Raw genomic sequence first — 26,489 nt, 5'->3', positions numbered from 1 at the left:
ACAATATTCATCTTCCATACCCTTGACCTTGCAGAAGAACAGGAGAGGAGACACTAGAGTCTGGCATTCATGGAACACTTCTAGTCCCACACTCACTAACTGCTTTGAGGAATCCTGTGGCTGTGTGAACCATCCCATTACTTTTCCAAAGCTCTGTTAGTTCTTCCCTTCTTTTCATTAGCCTGTTTTTTTAACCTGGCTTTTTTTTTTTTTTTTTGGCAGGGAAGTCAGCATTATCAATCTGCCATTCCCTACATTGCTCTTGACTCCTTCAAATGCATTTTGGTATTTGCTGCCTGCAGTTTTTCTGGGATTATGATCAATGTAGTGAAGAGTTCAGCCCAGGATTTTTCTCAAGCCCTTTGGTGAACACTCTCCTGTCCTGTTCTCTTTTCCATGTCTTTTCCATGTCAATCCTATGAGTTGGTTATACCATTTCTTCTGCCACTTCATATCAGATCAAATTTTGATTCCTCCTCCATGAAGAAAGCGTGAGAAGTGCTATGAGTTCCCTTACAAAGAAAACTGAGGATTTTCTCTGAGTCCTTTTTCAGCCCTTGTCCCTCAGGACTCCTTGGTGAACAGAAAGGGAAACAGAAATGTTTAAAGGCTCCCTGGGGAAGGGAAAAAAAAAAGCACAAATAATCTCTTTTCCATGGGCATGGTTGATTCAGTGAGAATTAATAGGCTCAGGCTGGTGCAAAACTGGCTCCAGTGAGGCACTGCAATGCACTTTCTGATGTGGACAGAAGGGAGTCCTGGCCTGAGTGAGGAGTCTCCCTTTTTGGAGATCTTGAAAACAGGTTGAGCAAGTGTCTCAGAGGAATGTTTTAGGTCTGGCTAATCCTGCCTTCAGGCAGCAAAGTGGACTAGATGACCTCTCAGAGTCACCTGTTTTCCTCCTGTTTTCTACATGAAGCTTCCAAGTGGGAATTGTGCACCTCTCCATACCTGATTCCCCAGGACCTTTCCACGTATTTCTGCTGCTCATTGCAACCTGTGATGCATGCTAGTGTGAACTTCGGTATTTTAGGAGTGGCACTGTGGACAGAAAAGGTAGAAAATAAAGAGAAGCCATAAGGTAAGGAAACAAGAAACCAAAAAGGTGATATCAAGAAGATAGGGATGAGGAGGAGCTCTGTGTCTGCTCCAAAAGTGTGACAGGAGGGATGTGGTGACAGAGACAGATGGAGGGACAAAGCCAGGTGTCACAGGTTGACAGTGTCTTACCAGGGCCAGAGTGTGGACAGAGCTGCAGGGCTGAATCACCCAAAAGTGGGTCCAGACCCTGTCAGCTGATCCCAGCCCGCTGCTGGGATCCCGGGAGCACAGAGCCAGGCAGGGATTGTCCTGGGAGAAGGATCTGGCAGAACAACAATGTTCTTCCACCAGGGAGCCCTAGCTGGAACAGCATAATAACCCCTGAGGTCCCTCTGCTGATGAGGAGCCCCTGGGAGCGGGCAGTGCTGGCACAGGAGTGTGATGGGATTTAGGCAGCTTGTATGAAACCTCTCTGATTTTGGGTATGAACATGCCCCCTCTCTCAAGCAATGGGATTTTGTTGTCTCCTAGATCATATATGGGGGTAAGGGTCCATAAGGAGCTGTGGCCCCTTGGTGCTGCAGAGGTGCCCAGCGCAGCAGAGAGGGGGATACCCTGCCTGGGAGCCCATCTGCAGCCACAGATCCAGGAAGGGAGCAAAGGATCTTGACTCTGCAGCCACAGCCATGCATGGGGCACGAGTCCTCTGCACTGAGAAGTCTCACAATATTTGTTTTTCCACATCATCCTTAGATTATTTCTCAGGTCTGTACTTGTCCTGTGAGCGCAGTGTGCAGCCAGGATCCCTCACTCGTAATACCAGGGATGGGGCAGTGGGAATGCCAAGAAATGTTGTTGAAGGATGTAGAAAATAAGAGCCATGTCTTGCTGCTGTGCTGCTGCTGGAGGAGTTGCCTGTACAGCAACAAACAGGAGAAGGAGCTGAGAGGAGGAGAGGGAAGAGGTCTCTGGAGCAGAGACAAGTGGAACGTGTGGTTGTGGTGGATGGTGCTTGTGTCCCTGTCCCAGGAATGTCCCGGAGCTGTCCCTGGGCATTGCAGGATGCTGAGAAGGCTTCTGGGCTCAGCCTCCAGCCTGATGCATATCTGTGAGGGACCCAGCAGAGAATAACAAGGGTCCACTACTCTGCCTCAGCTCCATGGACAGCTGCCCACGTGGGAAGGGTCTCAGGTGCAGGTACCAGCAGGCCTTCCCTGGATTTATCATCTGGGTCTTGCTCCAGAGCAGCTGCCATCATTTTCCATTTTCGGAGGTGCAGCAGCTTGGCCCATTGCTCATATTCCTGGTGTTCATCATTAAGCATGGAATGGCCTGGGTTGGAGTAGACCTTAAACCTCATCTTGTTCCACCCCCCTGCCATGGGCAGGGACAACATCCACTGTCCCAGGTTGCTCCAAGCCGCATCCAGCCTGGCCTTGGACACTTCCTGGGATCCAGGGGCAGCCACAGCTTCTCTGAGCACCCTGTGCCATGCCCCCTCACCCTAATGCCGAGATCAGCCCCAGCAATCCTGGTCACAGAGAGGCTGCTCCCAGCTCAGGACTGTCACTGTCCCATGAGTGTCACAGCCAGGCTCGGACACAGCTCCAAGGAGCTCCAGGATCAGTCCGGGGAAGGCTCGGATGGAGTCCCTCTGAGCTGTTGGAGCTATCCTGAGACACACTCTGCATTTCCTGCATTGGTGTTTTTTTGTGGCTGTGACAAGCTCATATTAACCCAAAGCCATGATCACATCTTCACCCCAGCTCCCAGCCAGGCAAGCAGAGCACAAAGCAATGCCATTCCGGGTGAATCCAGCGGGATCACGGGTACTTGGAAGCCATGTTGGTGTTGGTCAAGGCAGCACCTCAGTGCTCCGAGGGAGCAGGGGCTTTTTGGGAGATTCCCTGACTGCTCCAAGCCATAACAGATCCGATTGCTTCCCTGAAAACCTGGATTTCTAGAGTTTGTGGTGCTTGGCTTGGTACAATTGCGCTCTATCTGATGTCCTGTACTCTGAAGTCTAAGTTGTGGCATCCCAGCCAGAATGGTTTGAGTTGGAAGGGGTTGGAAGGGACCTTAAAGGTGATCCAGTTGTCCCCACTGCAATGGGCAGGGACACCTTCCACTATACCAGTGTTTTGACAAAAGGACACAAAATTTACTTTAAAATATTTCAAAATTCAGTGAAATCCTTTGCTTTTGCTTTGGTTTTAAGCAGTTCCAGACATGATTAGGAGTTGGACACAAACTCACAGCCACAGACTTCTGCACTCAGCATGAGAACTCATTGCTATCATCCTAGGATTTGATAATTTTAATTTACTTTCGTGGTTTTGTTAGATCTGTTCTTGTTTTGATACCCAAGACTTGATGCTACCAAAAGCAGCTCTGTGGCTTTGTGGTGCTTCCCAACTCTGCAGTGCTGGGTGCTTGTGGATGTGGGATTGGTGCTGGGTTGTATTACTGCACAGGCAGCAAAAAGCCTCCCTGTGACTGCCAGCAGCTTTCCTGGCACTTTTCTAATGGGTATAACCTGGGATTGAGGGAATTGTCTGCCAGCCAACTTCTTTGGAAGCCCAGTGCCAGAGGGGTCAGTGGGGCGCAGCTGGACCAGAGAACTGTGGTCTCCAGCTCCCGAGTCCAGCCAGGCTCTGGGTGGTGGTTGCAGTGGCAAGGGTGACACTCAGCTTGGGCAGTGGTTGTTCTTTTGTGTCATTCAAAGCCTCACTGGCTCAGGCAGGGCCATGGGATGGAGCAGTGTGATGGTGACACCCAGCAACAGGGGGTCCTACACCTCTGGGCAGGTCCAGAGAGTTTGCAGGGTGGGGTTGAGTCCCTTTTGCAGCGCTGAGCCCCAGGATCTGAGTTTCCCCTTGCTTTTGTCCTGCAGTCCCACCCACTATCCCTGTGCAACACCAGTGAGGATGAACACACGGAATCGGGATTCATCACCATCGTCAAGCTGGAACAGCCGGATCGGGATCCCAACCCCTGCCTGTCCCTGGCCAACAAAGTAAGTGCAGAAATGCCTGCAATGGCATCAGCCTGGGAAGTGAAACCTGTGGTGCAGTAAAGAAAAGGGGAGGAGGAGGCAGCAGGGTAGGAAAAAGCTGTTGGGAAGTAGAGAAAAGGACAAGGACAGAGCAGGATCCTTGGCAGAAGGGGTCCTTTGCAAGAGATGCCATGCCAGCCATCCCAAACACCCATCCCTTGACCTTTTGGACTGCCTGACCTTGTAAAGTGGAGTTCCCCCTTACCTGGCAGCTCTGGGATGTCAGATCTTATCCAACATCCCACACTTTGCTGCCCAGTAGCCTTGTGCCCTCCTGTTTTACAGCCTCACGTTGCTTCCTGGTCTGTGTGATTTGTGTTTCTCTGTGTTCTCTGGCCTGTGGGAAAACATGGACACAGAAAACATCTTCTGTGGCTCTGTTTCCAAAAATAATGCCACAGTACTTCACTGGATGAGGCACGGGAAGAGTCAGTGCTGAGCAGTGAGATAAATGCAGAGCAGCTGAAGTAGTGGGTCATGACTTGTTAACAGTTTGTGCCCTGGGAGATCTCAGAGGTCTTTGAATCAGACACCTCAATGAAACAGCACTTCCTGTGCCAAAAGCTGAGGTCAGTGGTCCAATTCTCTGGTAATAAGGAAGCCAGGTAGGAACAAGGGTCATTTTAAGCCTTAAAATCTTTGTGATTCTGATTAAGTTGCATGGATAAGGATGACATTGACTTTTGCTTTTGATTGTCTCTCTACCAAATGTGGGGCTATTTTCATGCTTGTGCAAGTGTTGTACAAGCATGAAAACCCCCTTGTTCAGCTCTTCTTGGCTTTACCTGGATTGCCTTCAGGTGATTTCACCCTGTTGCCTTCTTCCTGCTGGTGGTGACGTGGTGGGGATGGAGACAGGGTCCTTTTCCGTGTTTCCTGCAGCTCAGATGAAGAAGGCAGGCAAAACTCGCACCCAGTTTTTGCTCCTTCCCAGCAGGATTTTTTCATGGAGGCTGTGGTATCAAAAGTAAGGAAAGGGATGTGATGCCATTGTGGATTTGGCAGCCCAGGGCTGGTTCCCCCTGGCTGCACAGGCATACAGGCAGCCGTACCTATCCCTTCCTGGGTTGCCCAGCCCAAATTTGAGATGCTGCTGCTCTGGAGCTGGTGCCAGATGTTGCCATGAGCCAGTGTGATGGAGTTGTCAATCTGTTGTCAGTTCCCCCACACCTGGAAAATGGCCTGGGCCCACCTGGGCAGCTTGTGACAGACACAAGAAAAAGGGCTGGGCAGGTGCCTCCAGCTCTCCCATGTCCATCCAGACGTGCCCATCACATGACAGTGGTGCCAGGATGCCCCAGGATGTTTGGTTAGTGCAGCTGCTGTGGAGGATCATGAACAGGAGGACAAAGCAGCTGCAAAGGCCCATCTTCCATTTCAGAACGTTAAAAGGTTTCAAAGCTTAGGCCATGTTGGATGGAGCTTGGAGCAGTCTGGTCTAGTGGAAGGTGTCCCTGGCCATAACAGGGGGTGGAATTAAATGAGCTTTAAGGTCCCTTGCAGCCCAAACCATTCTGGGATTCTGTTTCACTAGTTTTGTCCTTCATCTTTGAGACTCTGATCACAGCACTGGCAGTGCCAGTGTGTTACTAAGTCCAAGGATCAGCTGAGGAAGGTTGGCATGGTGGGGACACGACATGGTGAATTGCTGCACTCTGCTCATCCACCTGGATCCTTTCTCCAGGACTCCTAAACCCCCCCAAAGCAAACAAACCCTCAGTTCATCTGGTAGACTGAGTTTGCTGGCCATCAGTCATCACTGCTCTGTTCTTAGAGCCAGATGCAGCACTGGATTTTGACATCCAGCTGTACATGACAGCAGTTGCAATCCTGCAGGTGTTCCTACTCTAAAATCTCACCAATGGAGGCTCACAATCCTTCTCCCATAAACAGGAATAGTTTAGCCATGAAATAGAGCAGATGCTCCTTAAGCTGGTGACATCCCTGGGCCCTGTCTTGTATCATGGATCCTCTGCCCCCTGCAATTCCTCCCTGTCTGCTTCTCCATCCTCCTGAAGCCTCTACCAAGCTCCCTCCCTCTAACATGGTACAGATGAGAGAATCACAAAAGAGGGTTGGGACTGGAAGGGACCTTAAAAGATCATTGCATCCTAAGCCACTGCCATGGGCAGGGATACTGAGGTCTCTTCCTCAAAATCCCATACACTCCTCCTCTGGAGCAGGGGTGTAGCTGTGGGATGTGGCTGGTGCTGACTGGAGCTGGAACCTTGTTTTCCTGGCAAGTGTGTCTTGGTGCAGAGCTTTGCATGTGGAATTGCAGGGCTGTATCAATGATGATAAAAATAGCCATGTGCAGTGTTATCACAACCTCTGCTTCAGCTGTCACCCAGCCAAGCCCTGAACACGGACAGCCCTGGCCAGCCCAGCACGAGAATTCCACCAGCCACCTGAAGCACTACCCTGCTTCCTAAATTCTGTCACCGCTTCAGCTTCCAAAGCTAAAACCAACAGGGAAAGTATTAGAGGAGAGGAAGGCATGGGAAGGACCTCTGGAATCAGTTCAAAGTGATTTATTGTTCTTTCTGATCATAATTTGTAAATTTTTTGAAGCCTTTTTTTTTTTTTTTTAAATTTCTGAATGAACCAGTGATTGCAAGTCTGGTTGTCAGATTGCTGAGACCTCCAAAATCATTCTGTAAATACCTATTTGCACCAGAAGTGTTTCAGTCCTAAAACAGGGAGCTCAGCTGTGCCATGTGGCTGAAGAGATATAGTGCAAAGACAGCTAATACTGAGAAAATTACTGTATCAAGCAAATTGTGAAAGGCTTGAACTGGATTACAGAATATCTTGAGTTGGAAAGGAACCCCAAAGATCATCCAGTCCAGCCCCTGCCCTGCACAGACACCCAGCAATCCCACCCTGGGCAACCCTGGCAGTGGTGTCCAAAGGCTCCTGGAGCTGTGGCAGCCTCAGGGCCGTGCCCACTCCCTGGGCAGCCTGGGCAGTGCCAGCACCTCTGGGGGAAGAACCTTTCCCTAAAATCCAACCTAGACCTGCCCTGGCACAGCCATTCCCTGGGCCCTGGCCCTGGTCACCAGAAGTTGTATCCTGTGCAACAGGAGTCAGAAGGATAAAATCATTGTGGAGCTGTTTGTTGTTCATCAAAGCCTATCAAATGGAATTCACTCCCTGAAAGTCATCTTCCCCTGAAAGTGCTGGCAAACACTGGGGTTCCTTCAATCCCAGGCAGAACCCATCTCTCTGATCCTTGCCCTGAGCCTTGATCCAACTTTTCCACCTTCTCTATGAGTGTTAAATCCCATCAGCAGCTCAGAGCCTCCACCTCTGCCCGTTCCTGACCATCTGCAGCTCCATCCCCATCGCTGTACCCAGACCCAGGCCCCCGCTGCTCCTGGCCGAGGTGACCGGAGCAGGGATGGAGCTGGTGCCCCTTGGCCGTGCCAAGGGCAGTGCCCCATGGCCCCTGGCTCTGGCAGTGCTGCTGCTGTTTGCTGGCACTCTGCACGGGCCGATCAAAGGGCCAGCCCAGCCCAGCTCACCTTCCATCTCCCGGGGCTGCCTCTGCCCACCAGGCTCCTTGGAGGAGGTGGGTGACCTGCAGGTCCTGGCTGGTTGCCTCATCAGGGTGGCATGTGTGCTCAGCTGGGTGGGTCTCTGAGCTGTCCCTTCCATTGAACTGCTAATCCTAGAGCAGACCTGCAGCCCTGGCTCCACATGAGCTTCTCCCTAATGAGCAGGGAAAACCAGGGAGAGCAGCGTGAGTGGGAGTCAGGCCCTCTGACAGCCCTGGTGACAGGGGACCTGTGGGGGTTGCTGTTGTCCGTGGAGGTCAGCAGGGCTGATGGGGCTGCACATCCCTCCCCAGCAAATCCAGCTCTGAAACAAGGGAGCAGCTGGCACACGGACAGGTGGGGAATGGTTAGGTTTATGTGTTGCTGTGACTGCAATGCCACCAAGTAGTTCACCTCCACAACTTTAGGAAGAAACCACTTGTGAGCCACAGGGCTCTGGCAAGTGCAGGCTCTGCAGCCCAACACAAGTCAGGAACCGAGGTAGGAACAGTTTCCTCAGTTCAAATGAGTGCTTCTTTCTCCTGGGAAGAGCTCAGAAGGCAGACATGGATCCAATGGCAGGTGTGGACACAGGGTGCAGTACAAAATGTCCACTGAAGCTTCTGTTGTTTTGGACAGGCAAAACTGGCAGGGGAGCGTGGAGCCCGTGCGATCCTTTTTGACATCACCGATGACGAAAGTGCTGCTGATCAGGTACAGACCCCAGTGATACCCTCAGCTAAAACACAGTGATCCTGTCCCATCCAGAAATGTGCTCAGGGCAGGACCCCTCAGCCACCAGTGGGAGGTCCCAGGAGGATGCTGCTGGTGTTGGGTGTTGGCTCTTACCCTGCACAGACACTTTCCATGGCACATCCATGCTCTTAAAAGACATTTTCTGGTCAATCAAACTTTTCTGCGAGGAGCTGGATGCTTCCTCTTGCGAAGTCATAAATTTCCCCGTCCTACATAGTCCAGACAGCCCAGTGTACCTCAGGAAAGGTGATTGCTCAAGTTTCCAAGGCACCCTGCTTCGCTGTTGATGCAGGTTTAACCTTGGTTAGGACACCTCCAAAGGTCCCTTTCCCCAGCACTGTTGTCATCTCTGGAAGGGAATCAATTCCCCATCCAGATAATCAGGGATATGAAAAACATTCAGTTTTAGGTAGAGAGCAGACAGGGGAGCTGGTGCCTGACCTCATCTAAACTCTGGGCTGATTCCTTCCCGGATCCATCCCTCGTGGCTCCCTCATGCACTTGTATCTTAATCTCTGGTGCCAGAGAAACACAGTAGCAAATGCAGGTCCATGAGGTGATGCTGATGTTGCTCAGATCCCCGTGTCTGATCCCTACCCTGAGCCTTGGCTCCCACTTTTCCAGTTTTCCCATTTGGTACACAAAAGCCAAGAACATCAAATCCTATCAATCACTCAGAGCCTTTGGCCTTGCCTCCATGGTCTTCTTGATCATCTGCACCTCCATTCACATCTCCATCCCTGTCCACCGACCTTTGGATTCCCCCAGGGTACGAGAAGGGGTTACTGGGTCTGGTGGCCACCCTGATCCAAGTTAGTCTGGAGGAGAGCAGGCTCGGACACTTGCCGAGCCAGCCTGTGCCATGCTGCCTGGACCACAGTGGAAGACTGCCAGTGTGACAAGCAGAACAAGCAGAATGTCCTTAGGGAGGAGGGGAACTGGATGGGTCCAGAGCAGAGGAAGCATTTCTGTGGTGAAGACAGCACTTGGCAGTGCTGTTGGCACTTTCACAGGGAAGAGGAGGGACCAAGAGCTTTTGCACAGGGGCTTGAAAGGAGCTCAAGAAACACCAAGCAATGCCTGGTTGTGCATGAGGAGTCACCAGCAGGGAAAATTAAGAAATCCATGCTGGAAAAGTGATAAAAGAGAAGCTTCCATCTGATTCATCATAGAGGGATAGTGTAAACTTGAGGGAGCAGTCAGTCTCTGAAGTGTTGCAAGAAGCATCACGAGGAATGGACGTGCCTGGAGGGCTGGGATCATCCTTGTTTCTGACTGTTCTGGATCAGCCATCATTGTGTTTGTTTCTTTGCAGCTGAGGAAGCCCAGAGGCCTGAGCCAGCCTGTGGTCCTAATCAGGGGCCATGATGCTGAGCTCCTCATGGGCGTCGTGAACAAGAACAGAGAGGCCCATGTGAAGATAGAGGTCAAGGAGCCACCAGCTTGGGTGAGAGACACAGGTTTCCCACTGCCTCCTGTATCCTCCCTCCCAGCCTGCTAGGCCTTCCCAGAGAGGCTGAGATTTCCGCCTCAGAGATGGAGATCATGGCCTGTTGCATGAGAGATCATAGCCTGTTGCATGAGTCGTCTTTAGCATTCAGACTTGCTGCAAGTAAAGGCTCAAAAGCACTTTCAGCTTACTTGGGTTTTTTTGCCTTAACATCATGAGTGAGGCAAGGGGATTCTCTGTCTTCAGGTAAGACCAAGCCTTGATTTTCTCATCTTGTGCTGCCTTAGACCATGGTCTCAAGGGAGCTGAGATGCTGCAAGACAGAGATACTCTGTTCTTGTATGGATGTGCAGAAAAGAGCAAACAGTTTTTTCTTTTACCTGTAAAGAACAAAGAGGTGGAGCTTGGCCAAGGATGATGTTTCCCAAGACTGATGGTCCACAAGAGATGGAGATTCCCCTAGCCTCTAACTCCCACCAAGAGTAATTTCCACACAAGAGTAATTTCTGTCCTGTTTTATCCAACAGCCAGACTATGACGTGTGGATTCTTCTCACAGTGGTCAGCACTGTGGTTGTCATCATTTTGATTTTTGTTGTCCGCACAAAGTGCCAGCTGAACAGGACTCAGGTAGGAATCTCATGGAGCAGACATGTCTGAGCAAACAGGAATACAGGAAAAGCACAAACAGACTCATTTTGGGAGGGGAAATGGCAAATAGTGATAAGACAGGGAGAACAGTTTTAAACTAAGAAGAGAGATTTAGATTCGGTGTGGGAAGAAATTCTTCGCTGTGAGGATGGGGAGGCCCTGACACAGGGTGCTTAGAGAAGCTCTGGTTGCCCCTGGATTCCTGGAAGTGTCCAAGGCCCTGCTGGATGGGGCTTGGAGCAACATGGGCTAGTGGAAGATGTCCCTGCCCATGGCAGGGAGTGGAATAAGATGAGCTTTAAGGTCCCTTCTAATCAAAGCCATACCTTAATTCTATGACTGTATGATTTAATATTCATAATAGAAATTAACAAATTAAATAATCATCTTCCCAGCATCAGATTTCCATATTTGAGACTATCTCATTTGTCCTATAGAGAGACAATCCTTTGGGGATCAAAAATTCAGCACTGCTGAGTGATTTGACTGTCTAGGGTCAGATTTCTCCTGCTGTAGACAAAGCCTACTCTGACTGAGTCAGCTTAGACAGAAAGTCACTTCTGCAGATGGGTTATTGTCCCTAGATTTCTGATAATCCCATTTTGAATATGGGAGGGCAGAGTAAGGCTGAGCCTCTCCTCAAGCCCCATCTGTCTCTGCAGGACTCGGTGCAGCAGCAGACCCTGCAGGCCATTGGGCAACTGGCCACACGGCGCTACCAGCCCCGGGCACGGCTGGCCCCGCGCTGGGACTCAGCCAGCAGCTGCAGCTCCACCCCGGTCTGTGCCATCTGCCTCGAGGAGTTCAGCGAGGGCCAGGTAGGCTTTGGGCAGAACTGCTGCACTCACAGCTCTGGCTTCCCAGGTGGGGTGTCAGCAGTGGGAGCTGAACATGGCAAGAGCCTGTGAGAGCTTCCTTCTGAGCTCCCGAGTGCTGGAAAGGGACTGCATCCATGGAGGTGTGCCTGCCCCGGGGCTATAAAGCCTCTGCTGAAGTCATGTCTCCAGGCAGGTCTCCAGCTGTGGCTGTGGGGTAAAATGCCCATGTTGAAATAGGGTAAAATTTAGTTTGCTGCTCCAGAGCACCCAGCCTAAAATCTCCCCATTCCCAAAGGCTTGTGCCACTCTGGATGCTCACAGAGCAGGACTGGAGGCGCTCCACAGCCTCCTCCATGCACAGCTGGGCTGCAGATCCCTGACTGTTAGACATCTGTCTGTCCTTCAAGGCTCACTTCCATCAAGAAGGACCCATCCAGGTCTTGAAACATGGTTCTCCTTGCTCATCCTCCTCCTCTCCACTTCTTTCTAGGAGCTGCGGATCATCTCGTGCGCCCACGAGTTCCATCGGGAATGTGTTGACCCTTGGCTGCAGCAACACCACACATGTCCACTTTGCATGTTCAATATTCTTGGTAGGGCTCAGACACAGCATTTCCTGGTTGAGGACAGGGTTGGGTGCAGGATTGTGCCCAGGAGCTCCAGTTACTCTTGGGAGATGGATCAGCAGGTCCTCGTGTCCCTGTGCACAGAGTGGACAGGGGACTGTGTGCACAGAGCGGAGTCCCTGTGAGCCCACCAGGGTACAGTGAGGTGCTGGGCTGTGGACCTGCACCAAGAGGAGGGATTCCAGTCCTGGCACCTGTGAGGAAGGGAAGGTGGGGGTCGTGGCAGCAGGAAGAGTGTGCAGGACCATCAGGTTGGTTTGGTGGTGGCAGGGAGGAGTTGCAGAGTATGGGTGGGACATGGGGCCATGGTGGGAGGGCAGTGGAGCATCAGTGTTGGGGTTGCTGCAGCTGGGCTGTGGGACATGTGCTGGATACTCCCTTCTTTCTCCACAGCCAGAGACTCGGGGGACCAGGCCATAGCTGCCAGCTCCAGGCTGGTCCCTCAGGAAATGGAGCCTGGGCGCCGACTCCACCTTTTCCGCCAGCATCCAGGACATGCCCTTTACCACCTCCCACAAGCATATCCTCAGAGGAACCTCAGGAGCTTTCCCCCAGAGCCAGCCCACAGCAACCCCTTCTTCCACTCTCCAGAGCTCTCCCAGCTGGATTTTGGCACCATCCACTACATGCCCTACAGACCAGCCACCTCCCTGCTGGCCTGTGGCCACGTGGCACCGCTGGCCCCAGGCCTGCTGGGGCAGCAGCACCCCAACCCCTCTGCATGCGGGCAGGCGCTGGCACCTCACAGGACATGTCCCCTTCAGCCTCAGCCCCCCTCTCTGGCACCCAAGGCAGCCGTTGCACAGAAGCAGCACCGCGTGCCCACCCTGCGCCGAGGGCTTGGCCACGGGCACCAGCACAACAGCAGCGGCTCTGGGGAGAGCTATCTCACGGAGCACAGTGGGTACCTGGCTGACGGGCCAGGCAGTGACTCCAGCTCGGGGCCCTGCCACGGCTCCTCCAGCGACTCCATGTTGAACTGCACGGATGTCAGCCTGCAGGGCATCCATGGCAGCTGCTCCACGTTCCGCAGCTCCCTCAGCAGCGATTACGATCCCTTCGTGTACTGCAGCTCCGAGGGCCCCACCACAGACCATGGCCAGGAGCAGCTGCGGCCGCCCAGGGAGAGGCGGCCCCGGTCCTTGGACCTGATAGTGCCCGGGGGGGCTGCTCCGGCCAAGCCCCAGGTGCTCAGCCACATCCACTACCACCACCACCAGCACCACCACTACAGGCAGGACGCAGAGTGTCCCCCTGGGCAGGGGCCCAGGCAGCACAAATCCCGGTATTCTGGGGCCAAGGTTGCCTTCCACAGTGTCCGGACGCAAAAGAGGACTGAGAAAAGCCATCACTCTCAGCAGCCTCTGGGAAGCAGTGCTGTGCTGCAGGAGGCAGCTCCAGTGGGCCAGCCAGCCTGTCCCCAGGAAGGCCAGGAACCCTCTCATGCCCCTTCCACTTCCCCAAACAGGCTGGACTTTGGTGTAGATGCCAACAGACAATTGGGAGCAGCTGGCACACCACCTGTCCCACTGCCCTCCAGACACAGCTTACAGAGCAGGCACCACCGAAGGAAAAGAAAGTGTCACCTGGAGCCCAACCCTGCTCTCCTGCCCAAGGACTCGGCTGAGTCCGGAGCCTGCGACACTCACCTGCCTCCCGGCCATCCCGCTGGCTACCGCTGCTCTCCCGAAGCCCAGCCCCTGATCCCAAGTGCTCCCCTGGCCAGTGGCTCCCGGCCACTCTGGAAATGTTTAGTGCCACAGTCCAGCTTCGAGCTGAGGAAGCAGGAGGAGGGGTTGTCAGGACAGGAGAGAAACCACTTGGTTCCTGCAGATTTCTCAGGGACGTGCACCCCCAGACACAGTCTGAGTGTCCGTCTTCACTGCCCATCTCAGCAGGGTGGTCAGGGTAAGTCTGGCCTTCACCTCTCCTGGCAGCAAGCAGGTGAATGAGAAGGGAGTTTGCTGAAAGAACTGCAGCTGCCAGGACACCTGGTACCTTCCTGATGGGTTTTCCTGCAGGAGCACTGACTGCAGGAGCAGTCCAGAGCTCACCTGCGAGGGTGGTGGCCTGAATGATGAGCAAGTGTGTTAAAGAGTGCACCAAACCCTGAAATACTACAACTGAGAAATAAGGTGGCTAATTTTAATTAAACATCTCTAGCAGCTGGAATGTCTCCCAAAGGAAGGAGTGGGGCCACGTTTTTCAGTGTCCTTGCACCAGGCTTGGGTGTCTTACTGGCAGAGTTGTTACTTTTGGGCTTTTTGGGCTCCAGTTGTTTTAGCCAAGCCCAGCTAACTGGAAGCAGTGAGAAAGGAAGTGTGTGTGGCCTGGGGTAGTAGAACAGACTAATTGAGTTGCTTGATTTGCACATCCCTCATTTCTCACCTGCCTCTGTTGCGTGGGAGTTGCTTTTTAGAGTCTTTTGGAAATCAGATGTAATTGAAGTTTGGCCCTCTGCCTAACTGCTATGCTCTCTCACAAAGAGAGGGAAAATGCCTTTGAGACGAGTCTTTAAAAGAACCTGAGTTTAGCTCCTAGGTCTTGCTCTCAGGTCCTCTGAAGGCAGCGACCTGCGAGTCAGCAGGGACAGGTGCTGGCTGGGAGCAGAGCCTGGCTCTCTTCCTTGCCCTGCCACTGACTCATTGCAGGTCCTCGGGCAAATCCTTTTGATTTAGGTACCAAACACAGATCTGGCTGTCTGATTTCTGTTAAAACACTGGCCTTAAACTTGTGACTCACTGTGCCTATTGTGCCACAGAGATAATAACTTCCTCCCAGTGCTTGTCTATCCAGTCCCTCCCCACACCCAGGCTCCCGGTGCTGTGGAGGCAGTGGGGCAGGGGAGGCTGGATGGGCATGGTCCTGGCTCCCTGCAGCATTCTGGCCTCCCAGACTCCCAGGAACAGATATTTTTCCCAGGTGCAGAAGTGCCTGACACTGCAGATAGGTGATAGGGAGGTTCTCCCAAGGCCTGGAGGGATGCTGGTGTTTGGAGAGATAAGGAGGCATCAGGGTAGAGGTGTCTTTGGTTGCAGGGAGCTCTGAGTGCTGATGCCCTCCCAGGGCACCCCACATGGAGAGAGCCCTCCTGGATCAGGGCAGGCTGCTCAGGGCTTGCTTTGAGCTGCCAAATGAACCTGTAAGGGCTCCTAGAGCAGGAGTCTGTGCACCTAACACAGGGTGCTAGGCATTGCAGGGTCCATGCTGGGATGCTTCTGCGTCTATAGAAATGGTGCCAGTGGCCCCAGTGTGTGCTCACCTCCCTCACCCCCACCAGAGCCAGTGCCAGCTGCTTTGCCAAGCACACCAAGCTTCGTTCCCCCTTCCCTCCCCATTCCAGCAGGTATAAGGACCAATGTATCTAAAAGTGCTGTGAATCTGTGTCTGTTTACTGCAGTAGCTTCTGTGGATGCTTTTAGGGCCACCCAGAGAGTCAGAATTCCCTTGCAAGATTGACAGACTACACAGATTGAGGATTTAACTTTATTAAGAGTAGAGGACAGAGCACAGAGCTTGTGCAGGGCTTATGCAGAAAAGCCACCAAGTTGAAAACATTGGTTGACATAACACAACCTGTGAATTATAATCACATTGGTTCTTTATCTTGGGGATGGTATAAATCAATAGAGAAGTAAAAAAGAGCAAAGAACAATCTCAGTAGACAGTCCCATGCAAGCAGGACAGAAAACACAGACAAGGAGACCAAGGAAAAATGCATCTGCCTCCAGATAAATGGCATAAGGCTAAAATTATAAGTGGATGAATTAGAAAGCCCAGCTTTATATTAAAGTTTTGACATAAACTTTTCAGAAACCCAGTTTAAAAGAATAGCAAAGAGTGGGACCCTGTAATTCCTAGGTGAAATTACAGAGAGGGAAGCTATGTCTCTTCTGGTGGCAGGGGAGAGACACTGCACTAGGAAGAGTGTGAAGTCCAGTGACGAGTGACATAAAAATCCCCAATGGCCCCCGAGTAGAAGGAGGGTGGCATTAGGTTTATAACACTGTGTCAGGACAGGCTGCAAGGAGGAGCCTACATAGACAGGAGAGTCTTAGGAGAATATTGCTAAAGTAAGCAGTCAGAAGATTTTGTGCTTTTGGGCACAGGGATCATTTACAGCCCCAGAAAAGGGCTGGTCAAGCAGCAGGGCAGAGAGGGCACTTGGAAATTGCTGTTCCAAAGCCAAGGTGTAGCTGGAGAAGGAAATCAGAACAGAGCTGGATGCTGGATGCCAAGTGAAGTACAGAGCCATGGAGAGACAAGCCAGGGAATATTGCTGTGAACAGCTTGTGTAAAGCAGACTATTAATGCAAATGTTTCCAGCTGCATTGGAAGGGACGAGACTGCCTGGGGTTCTTCAGATCTAGGGAGTAACACAAGTCTGAGGGATGCTGAGGGGCTGTAAGTGCAGAGCAGAAGAGCAAACTGCCTTTATTGCATTAGTGATCACCACGGGGGTGCTTAGGGAGGTTCCTACCTGGCACTGCTCCATTCAGGGCAGGGGAGAGCAGAATCCCTCAGGAATCAAATCACCAGTTTGAGCACTTCTGAAATATAGTGGAGAGTAACAAATTGCCAGGGGTACAGATTACCCAGTGGGCATCCTGCAGGGCTCAAGCACACAGCTGATAAATCCTGAATGTGGACTGCAGTCTCTTATCCGTGCCCAGACCGAGGAGGAAGAGCTGAGGGCAATATCAGCTGGAAATAGCTGAAGCCAGAGAACGATGAGCCTGACTTTCCAGCCAAGCAAATTGTTAAAAATTCAAATATAGGGTCCGACTTGTAGGCACATGGCTGAATGTGAAAACCAGGGGAGGAGGCAACTCAGTTTTTGTAGGGAGAGATAACGCCTGGCAGATCTAGATCTGTTAGGGGAAGGAAGCTCTGAAAGGATAAAAGGGAAGCTGCTCCCATAGGTAAATAACTCAGTGAAAAAGGAGACAAGAGTGCAGATCAGACTGATGGAGGAGAATTACTCAGAGAAGGAGAAAAGTGGATTTCTGCAACTGTATGAACCTTCCAGCAAGCTCATAAATATCCTGGACAAGGAGAGGAGATAGCAAAGTGTATAACATATAAAATCCATGAGGATTTCAAGCATTAAAACTGGATACAGAGTGTTACAGGAGGATCTCCTGCTGCTGAGCTGTTGAGCTGTTCAGGGGTGAAATCCCCTGTAAGTAGTACAAAATGCCACACTTGAGCAGAGCCACTTTTAAGTAAAAATCACAATGCTATTGTTATCATTATTGTCGTTATTTATTATCATTATCATTAGCTGGCTTGTTCCACAAGCAGAAAGTGCCTTTATGCAGCTGTGTAAGCCTGTGGTGATCTCACAGCTCCTGATCACCAGAAAGGGTGGAAAAAGAAAGTAAAATAATTTCTGCCCCTCGAAAGAAGGGCAGAAATGTATCTGGTGCAATCCCAGCAATGTTTTTTTCTGAGAAAATAGAAAGAATAGTGAGACTTTCATGTGGGGAAAAATAGTGGTTGGCAGAGGATATGGAAGAGAGGATATGAAATAAAGAGAGCAGAGAAGGCAGACAAGAGAGTACTTAGAACAAAGTAATTGATGGCATCAAATGGGAACCAGAAGCTTTAAAACATCCAAAAGGCAACACGTGGTGTGTAGTGAAACTGGTGCTGGTTGCCCCTGGGATGTAGATGCCAGAAGTAAAATGGTTTTTGAGAGCCCAGATCAAGAGGCAAATGCAGAGATGCAAATCCACCCTCTGGCTCAGGAAGTTCCTAAACCAGGGCTTCCAGAAGCTGCTGGTGCTCCCGTAGGATGCAGCACTTTCCAGGTGTGGTGCTAACCTCACCCAGCTGCCGGTGAAGCTGAATTCTTGGTCCACAGCCCCTGGAGAAATTCCACTTGTGCAGGCAGTGCCATGCACTGGCATTGCAGGGAATAACCTTGTGGATTATCTGAAGGAGTCTTGCATGATCTTGGAGTTTATGCCTCTTCCTTGAGCACCTCTATCAGCTGTTCTTGGCGGCTTTGCATAAAGGTGCATCCCTGACTCTTCCGTTGCCTGGGAGAGACCACACCTGGGAGTTGTGTCCCTGGAGAATCAATCCTGGAGCAATGCTGATGGATCCTCTTAAGGGAAGACAGACAGCTGGCAGTGAATTCCAGCTGGATGTCTTCCTGAACCACCCTGGCACAGCTGGGAAGCGTCCCAGAACAGCCACATTACTCCAGCACAGGCTGATGAAATCTCTTGATTTCTCTCCCTGGGAAAGCTCACCTCTTGCAGTGCTCTCGACATCCTCCCCCTCTCCTTCCTGCTCATCCTGAGTCTCTTTTTCTGACACATCTTTCTTTTAACCTTGCTAGGGAGGGGGAAAGGGATTAGAGGGCAAAAAAAGACCACCCTTAAAACCTAACACCCAAAAGAACATGATTTCTGTGGTGTCATAAAGATGTGCTCCTTTATGCAGGTCATTGCCCTGCCATGGCCAGTCCACCAGCCAAGGTTCTCCCACCTGTCCCAGTTCATTATATTTTCTTAGCACAAGCAGGGGACACTTATGCAGGCACAGCTTTCAGAAAATATTTCAGTAATATATTTGAGACTGAAGGCATGTGAGCACAGAGGGCTTGAAGCTGGACAGTCTCTTTTTGGGTTGCACATAAGCTGGTGACAAAGGAAGCAGTTGGAATCAGCTTATTCCACATACTTGTGACTCAAGTCACAAATGCAAGAGAGCTTAAACTCCATCTTCAGGTACTATGGCCATGCTTGCACACATGTGTACCTGTATAACACCATGTGTGTTCATTTTCCCACATTGATTAGCTATGCTTTTCCAAGCAGAATCTCATTTGTTTGTTTTCTTCCCACATATTTAATTTTCAAGGTTCTGCTCCTACAGCTGGTGATATATAACCAAGAAGAATTTGTTATGACTGTTTTGAAAAGCTGTTTTAAATTGTCCTCGATGAATCTCTTAAGAGGGCATTTCTTCCCTTTCATCTCAGAAACATTCAGGAAAAGGGAGATAGGAAGAATAATGCCTGTATGCCTTTGCTGGGCTATGCTGACCTTGTGTAAGAGTTCTGAGTAGGCTTGAGAGACATCTGGGAAGGGACTGTGATGTGTGTGACAACAGGCAGTGACTTAGAGAGGAGGGGGCTGTCTGGAGCAATGACTTAGGTGCACCTTCCTAGGCAGCCCTTTTGTTAGATGGTTCCAAGTGAACTGCTCAGCACCTGCCTATCAATAATTCTCCAGGCAGAAGGGGCTGGCAAGAGCCTGGGCCTGAGCTGGGCTCAGAAGCAATTTGTGCAACCTCTTGAACACTGTGGAACATGTGTCGCTCCTGTCTTGCATCACTGCTCTCTGCTCTTACTGCCTGGAGTTTCTGTTGTCCCCGGGCTCTGTGAGATATGAATTGGTGTTATTTTCTGTTCCTAATAATTTTTGAATCAGCTGTACAGATTTTCACAAAGAGCAAACATTAAAGAGCCTCAAAAGCAAACACCTAGCAGTGATGTGAAGCCTAGGGTGCCCATAGCCTCTGAAATATATAAGGAGTAGCTTGATGTCTTAAGATTTTATTGTACTTCACCTTAGAGGAATAAGCTGGCTAGGAGGTGGCCAGAAAATTCCCTCTGAAAAACTGAAACTTTCTAGAATCATGCAATATTCTGAATTGGAAGGGACCCAAAAGGATCATCCAGTCCAGTCCCTGGCCCTGCCCAGGACACTACAGCAATCCCAGCCTGTGCATCCCTGAGAGCATTGTTCAAACGCTTCTGGAACTCTGGCAGCCCCGGGGCTGGGACCATTCCCTGGGGAGCCTGTTTCAGTGGCTTAGTGGCTTTTTTAGTAGCTTTCACTTAGTGGTTTTTCCTGCAGTATCTATTCTCTGGATTGCCGGGTCAAGGCCCCAGCCGCTGCAGAGCCTGGGAATGTTCAGCCAGGTGTAGCTGACACTTTTCTTTCTCCTTTTCTTTGAATGCAGGATCTGAAGAGGAGGTCCAGGATGTCCGTGAACACTCAGTTTAATAAAACACTGGCCTGTTTTCTCACTGGGAATTGGAGTGGACACAGATGTTGATGGAGCTTCTCACATCTGGCTCTGCCCAGGCCTGTCCTGCTGAGACACAGACTGGCAAGAGCAACGGGCCATTCGTGGTCTCCTGACACGTCCCCACGCCCTGACAATCACACAGACAGATCCGTGCTCTCCAGGCCTGTCTCCTCTGGAGGCACAGGCAGCCCCTCCTCATCCCATGGCACCGCTCCAAGCTGGGCAGGGCTCCCAGGGAGAGCTCACCGAGTGAGTGCAAGCTGCTATTTTGGCATGTTCATGCCACAGAAGGTTTTTCTAAACACTGCAAAAATAAACAAGCCTTCGAGACCAAAAGCTGCAGAAATTACTTTCTGTGGCCTGGTAGCTCCTGACTTCATTTCCTCACTTAGGTCAAAAGCCAGATTTCTTCAATTAACTTTTCCATGCTTATTTCAGACGCCAGGATCAAGCTGTTCTCCATCTCACCGCTCACAGGGCTGCCCTGCAAGGTGCTGCTTCTGACTTCAGTGGAAACCAAGTGCTCTGATCACTTGGTCACCTCAGTGTCCCTCAGCTGACACCATCTCAGCCACTGACTGACTGTTTGCCAGCAGCAGGAGAGGGGAAGACACAGGGATGTCAGCATTTCTGGGAAGGAGCTGGATCAGACTCTTTCCATTGCAAAGAATCCACCCTCTCATCTGGCAATGCGAACAAAGTTTCTCACTCACCCGCTAACTCCTCCTCCTACCTTTAAATAGCTGTCATGGCCAGCCCTGTTAAGAGCATATTTCAAACATATCTTAGATGTCCCCATCACAGGAGTAATACAAAATCCTGGAGGTCATGTGGTTCCTGCTTCTCTCCTTCCTCTCATTGCCCCAAGACACAGCAAAAATTCCCAGCAAAAGCCTCCATAATAAATGCAGAGCAGAGCCCTATCCATCACCAACCTTAACTTCATATTCTGAGACTCCTGAAATCCTTCAAAAGGATTTTTCTGTCTTTTCCAACATCTTGATGATTCAGGGAGAAAACTTGAGAAGTCATCAGGCTCTATTTTATTACGTTCCCACTCCCCCATTTATGAATATTTTGGGTTTTTCTGAATGCCACTGGTTCTTATTTCCTACATCTCATAATATGCAGACATTCAAGCAAAATAAAACCTGCCAAATTAAAAAAATACAGAACCCATGCAGCTTTCAAACAACAGAGAATTCCCGTCAGGTACACTGCCCTAAATGATCAGTCAGGCCAAAGGATCAGCTAGATTCCCATGTGAAGTGCACGTTTCTGTGGCACCAAGTGCTTCCAAACACAAGCATTGGTGAGGATACAGCACTGGAGCTAAAGACAACTCTTAACAATTTGAAACTTGACGTAGGGACAGACTTTCCCATCTGCTCAGTAAAGCTTCCCGTGTCTTCCTTTGAAGCAGCAGCTTCTCAAGAGAGCACTCTGGTGATGCAATCCCAGTTCAGGATAATCCTCTGCCTTCCTTTGTTGGTGGGAAAGCTTTTTACGGGGTTTGCTGCCCTTAATCCTTGAAAAAGGCATCTTTGTCCCAGCTGCTAATCAGTCCCTGACAGTCAAGTGATCAGCCAATAGCGCTGTTTTAAACCCAACATTATTCCCTTGTAGTGCTCATTCCTTGTCTCCTTGTGACCAGGCCCCTGTGGGACCTTTCAGTCTAGGGAAGAGCTGAATATCTTCCATCAAAGAACCCAGCAGAATTAAATTCAGACCTTTCCAGGCTCTTGTTTGTCCTACAGTGCAAGCAGAAGACACGAGCTCAGAAAGTTTGCTCCTGTGCAGGGAAGTCAGTCTTAAACTAGAGGAAAAATCCAGGAGCGGGTCTGGATTCATCCCATTCAGTTTCTCATGCTCCTGGTCTGTGGCTTGTCTGAACCAGCTCCCTGTGTCCTTGACCATCCTGGAGGGCTCAGAGGCTTAACAGAGGGGGAGGGTCATGAAGTCAGGGTACTTCCACTGCTTTTTTTAGGAGTCGGGAAGGCAGAGAGCCTCCAGGGATGCATTTCACTGCTCAAAGGAACAAGTGCAGCTCTAAAGCCCTCTCTTTGCCTCCTTATCCCTAACAGGAGATTCCTGAATTGGTGAGCCACAAGCTTCTTTGGGAAAGCTGCACCCTCTCCACTCCCCACTGCAGTATTACCAGGCTGCCAGGACAGCACCTGCTTACAGGTGTCTCCCTTCCCCGACCTTATGCTGCTGCTCCTGTTCACGTAGGAAATGCTGGAGTGCAGGTCTGCCTCGGTGGGGGCTCGGTGAGGAGAGGGAGGAACTGTCTGGGAACTTGGGTTTGAAAGATCCTCTTCACTAGATGGATGACTATCCTTGGCTGTCTGGAAGGGAAGAAGCAGTATCTGAGAAAACAGGGAATGGTTCCTCACAGTTCTTTGCCTCTTGCTTCTGGGTGATGCTTTTGAGTGCTTGGTGCCTGTGGGCTCCACAGTGGAATTTCTCCAGCATTCCTGCAGTGATGCAGAGCTCATTTTCCTTCTTTGCATCCCAAGTCACAGCAAAAAACTGATGGAAGCCAGGGCATCCCAAGCTCCCTCTATCCAGACTGAAGGTCCAGTCCTGCTGGGACCCTGCATGTAGTCGGGCTGGCTGCACATCTCCCCTCCTGCACAAATCCTTCAGATCCTTTGGAAATGTGAATATCGGTTCGTTTTGTTGTTGCTTTTTGTTTCGTTTGTTTGGGTTTTTGGTTTTTTGTTTGGTTTTTTTGTGGTTTTGTTTTGTTTGTTTGTTTGTTGGGTTTTTTTGTTGTTTGTTTGGTTGGTTTTTTGGGGTTTTTTTTTTTGCTGAGTCTATCCTGGCACTCGGGATTTGGGAATAAATTATGACCCAGGGGAAAAAAAACACACACACACACACACACACACACACAGAAAAAAAAAAAAAAGAATACGTTTTATATGTATGCAAAACTGTGTATTTATGTCAGATAAACACAAAGATATGTGAATATGCTGATGTGCTCAGAAATATATTTATTTACTAATATATTTATCCATGTACCCGTTTGCTGTCTGCGTTTGTTCTTTGTGCGTGGGGCTGCGCTGGCGGAGGAGCCCCCGGGGACGGAGCCCCCGCCCGCCGCTCCCGCTCGGACCCGGGGAGGATCCAGGGCCGGGGCGGGACCGTGCCCGGGACCGTGCCCGTGCCCGTGCCCGCGGTGGATCCAGGGGCGGGGCCGCTCCCGTTCTCGTTCCCGTTCCCGTTCCCGTTCCCGGGGCGGGGCGGGTCCAGGGGCGGGGCCGTTCCCGTTCCCGGGGCGGGGCGGGTCCAGGGGCGGGGCCGTTCCCGTTCCCGGGGCGGGGCGGGTCCAGGGGCGGGGCCGCTCCCGCTCCTGCTCCCGTTCCCGCTCTCGTTCCCGGCCCGGGGCGGGTCCAGGGGCGGGGCCGTTCCCGTTCCCGGCCCGGGGCGGGTCCAGGGGCGGGGCCGCTCCCGCTCTCGTTCCCGGGGCGGGGCCGCGGCGCGGTCGCGGAATGGCCGCGGGGAGCCGGGGCAGCCATGGCCGCCATCTCGCTGGAGACCGTCCCCAAGGACCTGCGGCACCTGCGCGCCTGCCTGCTCTGCTCCCTCGTCAAGGTGGCACCGGCAAGGGGACGGGGACAGGGGCTCCCGCCGGCTCTGCACCTTCCTCAAGCCCTGCAGCCCCTGCCCGGCCCTTCTCCCGGCCCCGGCACTCCCTGTCCCAGCCCCTCACGGCGGCTCGGGCCTCCCGCTCCGACCCGACCCTTCCCTTCGTGGCTCTGTTTCCTCTCGACCCCGGCCCGAGCCTTTCTGCCCTTCCCGGCCCTTTCCCCGCCGATCGGCCCTGCTTGTCCCGGCCCTCCCCTGCTGGACCTCCCGACCCCGGCCCGGCATCCCCGCTCCTGCCAGGGCCTTTCCTGCCCGGCCTCTCTCCCTGCCCTGCCTCCTGCAGCTCCTGGGCGCTTCCCCGGTCCTGGTAGGAATCCTCCTTCCCGGGGTTCCCTCCCTTTTCCCGGCCTTGTGGCCCCCCGGCTGCTCCCGGCCTCTGACACCTGTGTTCCCTTAGACCATCGACCAGTTCGAGTATGATGGTTGTGACAATTGCGAGACGTATCTGCAGATGAAGGGCAACCGTGAGATGGTCTATGACTGCACCAGCTCCTCCTTTGATGGGTGAGTGGGGCTGGGCCTGGACGCGGTCCCCCAGGAGCCTGGGGACACTGAAGCGGCACTATGGGGTCACCCAGCCAGGAGGCATCCCCTGACTGCCATCCCTCCTGCAGGATCATCACCATGATGAGCCCCGAGGACAGCTGGGTCTCCAAGTGGCAGCGGATCAGTGAGTAATTTGGGAACTGGAGATCCCGTCTCTGCAAACCCTTCTCAGGGGCAGTGGGAACTGTTGGTTGGGCTGTGGAAGGGGTTCTGCCCCCTCAGGGAGGGGACATCTGCACAGGTTGAGGATTCCCACTTGGCCGTTCCATGTGGGATAACTTGGGGTTTTATTTCCTGCAGGTACCTTCAAGCCAGGTGTCTATGCAGTGTCTGTGACTGGCCGCCTGCCCCAAGGTACCTGTGTGATGGAGTCAGGGTTTGGGGCTCTGAACACAGCACAGGGAACATGCCATGTGGGTGATGGGATCAGCAAAGGGGTGATGGGATCAGCAAAGGTGTGATAGGATCAGCAAAGGTGACTGCGGGGAGTCACCTGCTGGACTGGAGAGGGAGTTTCAGGGTTCAGCACTGCACCTGCCAGGAGTTTATACTGTAAACTGCTGACTAAAGCTTGACTATCAGAGGGATAAACTGGGATTAATGAGTGATTCTGGAAAGTGGGCACATCTCAAACCATTCAGGTCCAGGATAACATGGAGTTTTGTTTATAGAAAAGGGTTTTGCAGGATGGGGTGCTGTTGTGGCAATCCCAGTGAGCGCACCCCTCCTCCTGCACTAAGGACTTATGCCATGGTGGATTTGTGTGTTTACAAATGGAGTGGAGGATGCAGAGGATTTGCTTCATCTCTGGAATGCAGAAAGGGCATCATCCATCCAGCTGACTTCCTGCCCAGTATGTAGGCCCAGAGTAGACTCGTAACCCAGGAGTGAATCCCAAATCTCTGTTGTGAAAGCTATGCCTGTATCTGGAATCCCAGGTTTCTTATTTCTGACTGAGCCCTGCATTGGCAAGGAACTGGAAACATCATGAGGCCGGAAGCTGAGGCCTTCTGACACAGCCCAGGCACATCTGAAATACCCAGGGTTAGGGTTGAAATGGGATTATCAGGGAAAGGTTCTTCCCCCAGAGGCTCCCCAGGGGATGGTCACAGCCCTGAGGCTGGCAGAGTTCCAGGAGCGTTTGCACGCTGCTCCCAGGGATTAACAGGGTGGGATTGTTGGGGTGTCTGTGCGGGCCAGGGGCTGGATTGCCATGATTCTTGTGCATCCCTCTCTTCCAACTCAGGATATTCCATGATTCTGTGAAATGAAGATAATTGTCCAGTTCTACATGACAGAATCACCAGATGTTCCTAGGGCTCTTCATTCCAGGAGAAGACTGAAATGTGTTTGTCTTATTGCTGCAGGGATCGTCCGAGAGCTGAAGAGCCGTGGCGTGGCCTACAAGTCTCGGGACACAGCCATAAAAACCTGAAGGGCCCTTGTGCTGCCTGGAGACCCCAGTGCTGTGTGGAAGAGGCAGTGGGCACTGCTCCAAAACCTTTGAGCTTTATCCTGTAGGGAAGTGGGGCTGGACTCAGAGTGTGCTGGCTCAGCTCCCTTTGCTCAGTACCCGCAGACTCCACCACACCACAGACCACAGACATTTATCTGAGCCTTGACGGGGGGGAGGGTGTGAGTAAAGCTGGGAAAGGGTGTTTTACCATGATGCCCAACCATTTTTACAATTGGTGTGGGAAAGAGGGGATTTGGGAAATAGCTGTGGAAGTAGTTCAATAAAACCCACTGCCTGGCCAGGGCTGTCACTGTCACTGTTTTCACCACTGCAGGGTGGTGAGGTGGGGGGGGCTCACACTCACGCCACTGCCTGTGCCACACTGTGGAGCCTGCGACTGTCACTGCTTGTGCCGTGGGCCACATTCCTGCTTTGAGAGCAAGTTCCAAGATGAGCCCGTTGCTGGTTTGGTTGGGAGGCAGCATCAGGTCTTGCACATGGGTGAGGTGGACAAGGATGGGTGGAAGCACCCACCCAGCCTCCCATTCTGCAGATCTGACTGTTAAAAGTGTCAGCTTAGGGTCTGTAACACTTGAACTTGAACTCCTGAGAGATTTGGCATTCTTTTTGAATTACTTTGTTTCAGTTCAGCAGCACACATTGATGAAGAACCCTTTTCTTTTTTTCCCTGAGATAATCCTGGAGCTGGAAAGCTCAAATGTTGTTTTCTGGAGACAAGTAATGGAATACCATTAGAGCCTGAAAATTGCACTTGGTCTGGGATGAGAGCAGTCGCAGCACAGGGAATTCAGGACTGGTTGAGGAGAGTGATACTGCCAGGAGTGCAGA

At 51.7% G+C, this 26,489-nt stretch overlaps 2 protein-coding genes across 3 annotated transcripts in view; both read left to right on the top strand.

Moving 5' to 3' along the window:
- Positions 1 to 23,015, top strand: part of RNF43 (ring finger protein 43) — a 59,918-nt gene extending 36,903 nt beyond the window's left edge. For both annotated transcript variants that reach the window (XM_077787465.1, XM_021540387.2), the window contains 8 exons: positions 3,935 to 4,057; positions 8,272 to 8,346; positions 9,704 to 9,835; positions 10,366 to 10,467; positions 11,151 to 11,306; positions 11,797 to 11,899; positions 12,326 to 13,840; positions 19,913 to 23,015. In XM_077787465.1, the coding sequence (XP_077643591.1) occupies positions 3,935 to 4,057; positions 8,272 to 8,346; positions 9,704 to 9,835; positions 10,366 to 10,467; positions 11,151 to 11,306; positions 11,797 to 11,899; positions 12,326 to 13,840; positions 19,913 to 19,956 (2,250 nt within the window). In that variant the 3' untranslated portion in view covers positions 19,957 to 23,015. The remainder of the gene's footprint in view (positions 1 to 3,934; positions 4,058 to 8,271; positions 8,347 to 9,703; positions 9,836 to 10,365; positions 10,468 to 11,150; positions 11,307 to 11,796; positions 11,900 to 12,325; positions 13,841 to 19,912) is intronic.
- Positions 23,016 to 23,424: 409 nt separating this feature from the next.
- On the top strand, positions 23,425 to 25,939 carry SUPT4H1 (SPT4 homolog, DSIF elongation factor subunit). The gene is made up of 5 exons (XM_021540365.3): positions 23,425 to 23,584; positions 24,036 to 24,142; positions 24,253 to 24,308; positions 24,485 to 24,538; positions 25,552 to 25,939. Exons 1-5 carry the CDS (start codon positions 23,507 to 23,509, stop codon positions 25,617 to 25,619), a joined length of 363 nt encoding a protein of 120 aa, XP_021396040.1. The 5' UTR covers positions 23,425 to 23,506; the 3' UTR covers positions 25,620 to 25,939.
- The last annotated feature ends 550 nt before the right edge of the window (positions 25,940 to 26,489 follow it).

The sequence above is a fragment of the Lonchura striata genome, chromosome 20 (assembly GCF_046129695.1).
Source record: "Lonchura striata isolate bLonStr1 chromosome 20, bLonStr1.mat, whole genome shotgun sequence".
Taxonomy (NCBI): domain Eukaryota; kingdom Metazoa; phylum Chordata; class Aves; order Passeriformes; family Estrildidae; genus Lonchura; species Lonchura striata.
The sequence above is the reverse complement of the archived record's forward strand: the minus strand, read 5'-3'. Positions and strand labels throughout refer to the sequence as shown.

Coding starts and splice junctions, on each gene's coding strand:
- SUPT4H1 (XM_021540365.3), top strand. CDS start 23,507: ATGGCCGCCATCTCGCTGGAGACCGTCCCCAAGGACCTGCGGCACCTG. Junction 24,143..24,252: donor ACCAGCTCCTCCTTTGATGG/GTGAGTGGGGCT, acceptor TCCCTCCTGCAG/GATCATCACCATGATGAGCC. Junction 24,309..24,484: donor CTCCAAGTGGCAGCGGATCA/GTGAGTAATTTG, acceptor TATTTCCTGCAG/GTACCTTCAAGCCAGGTGTC.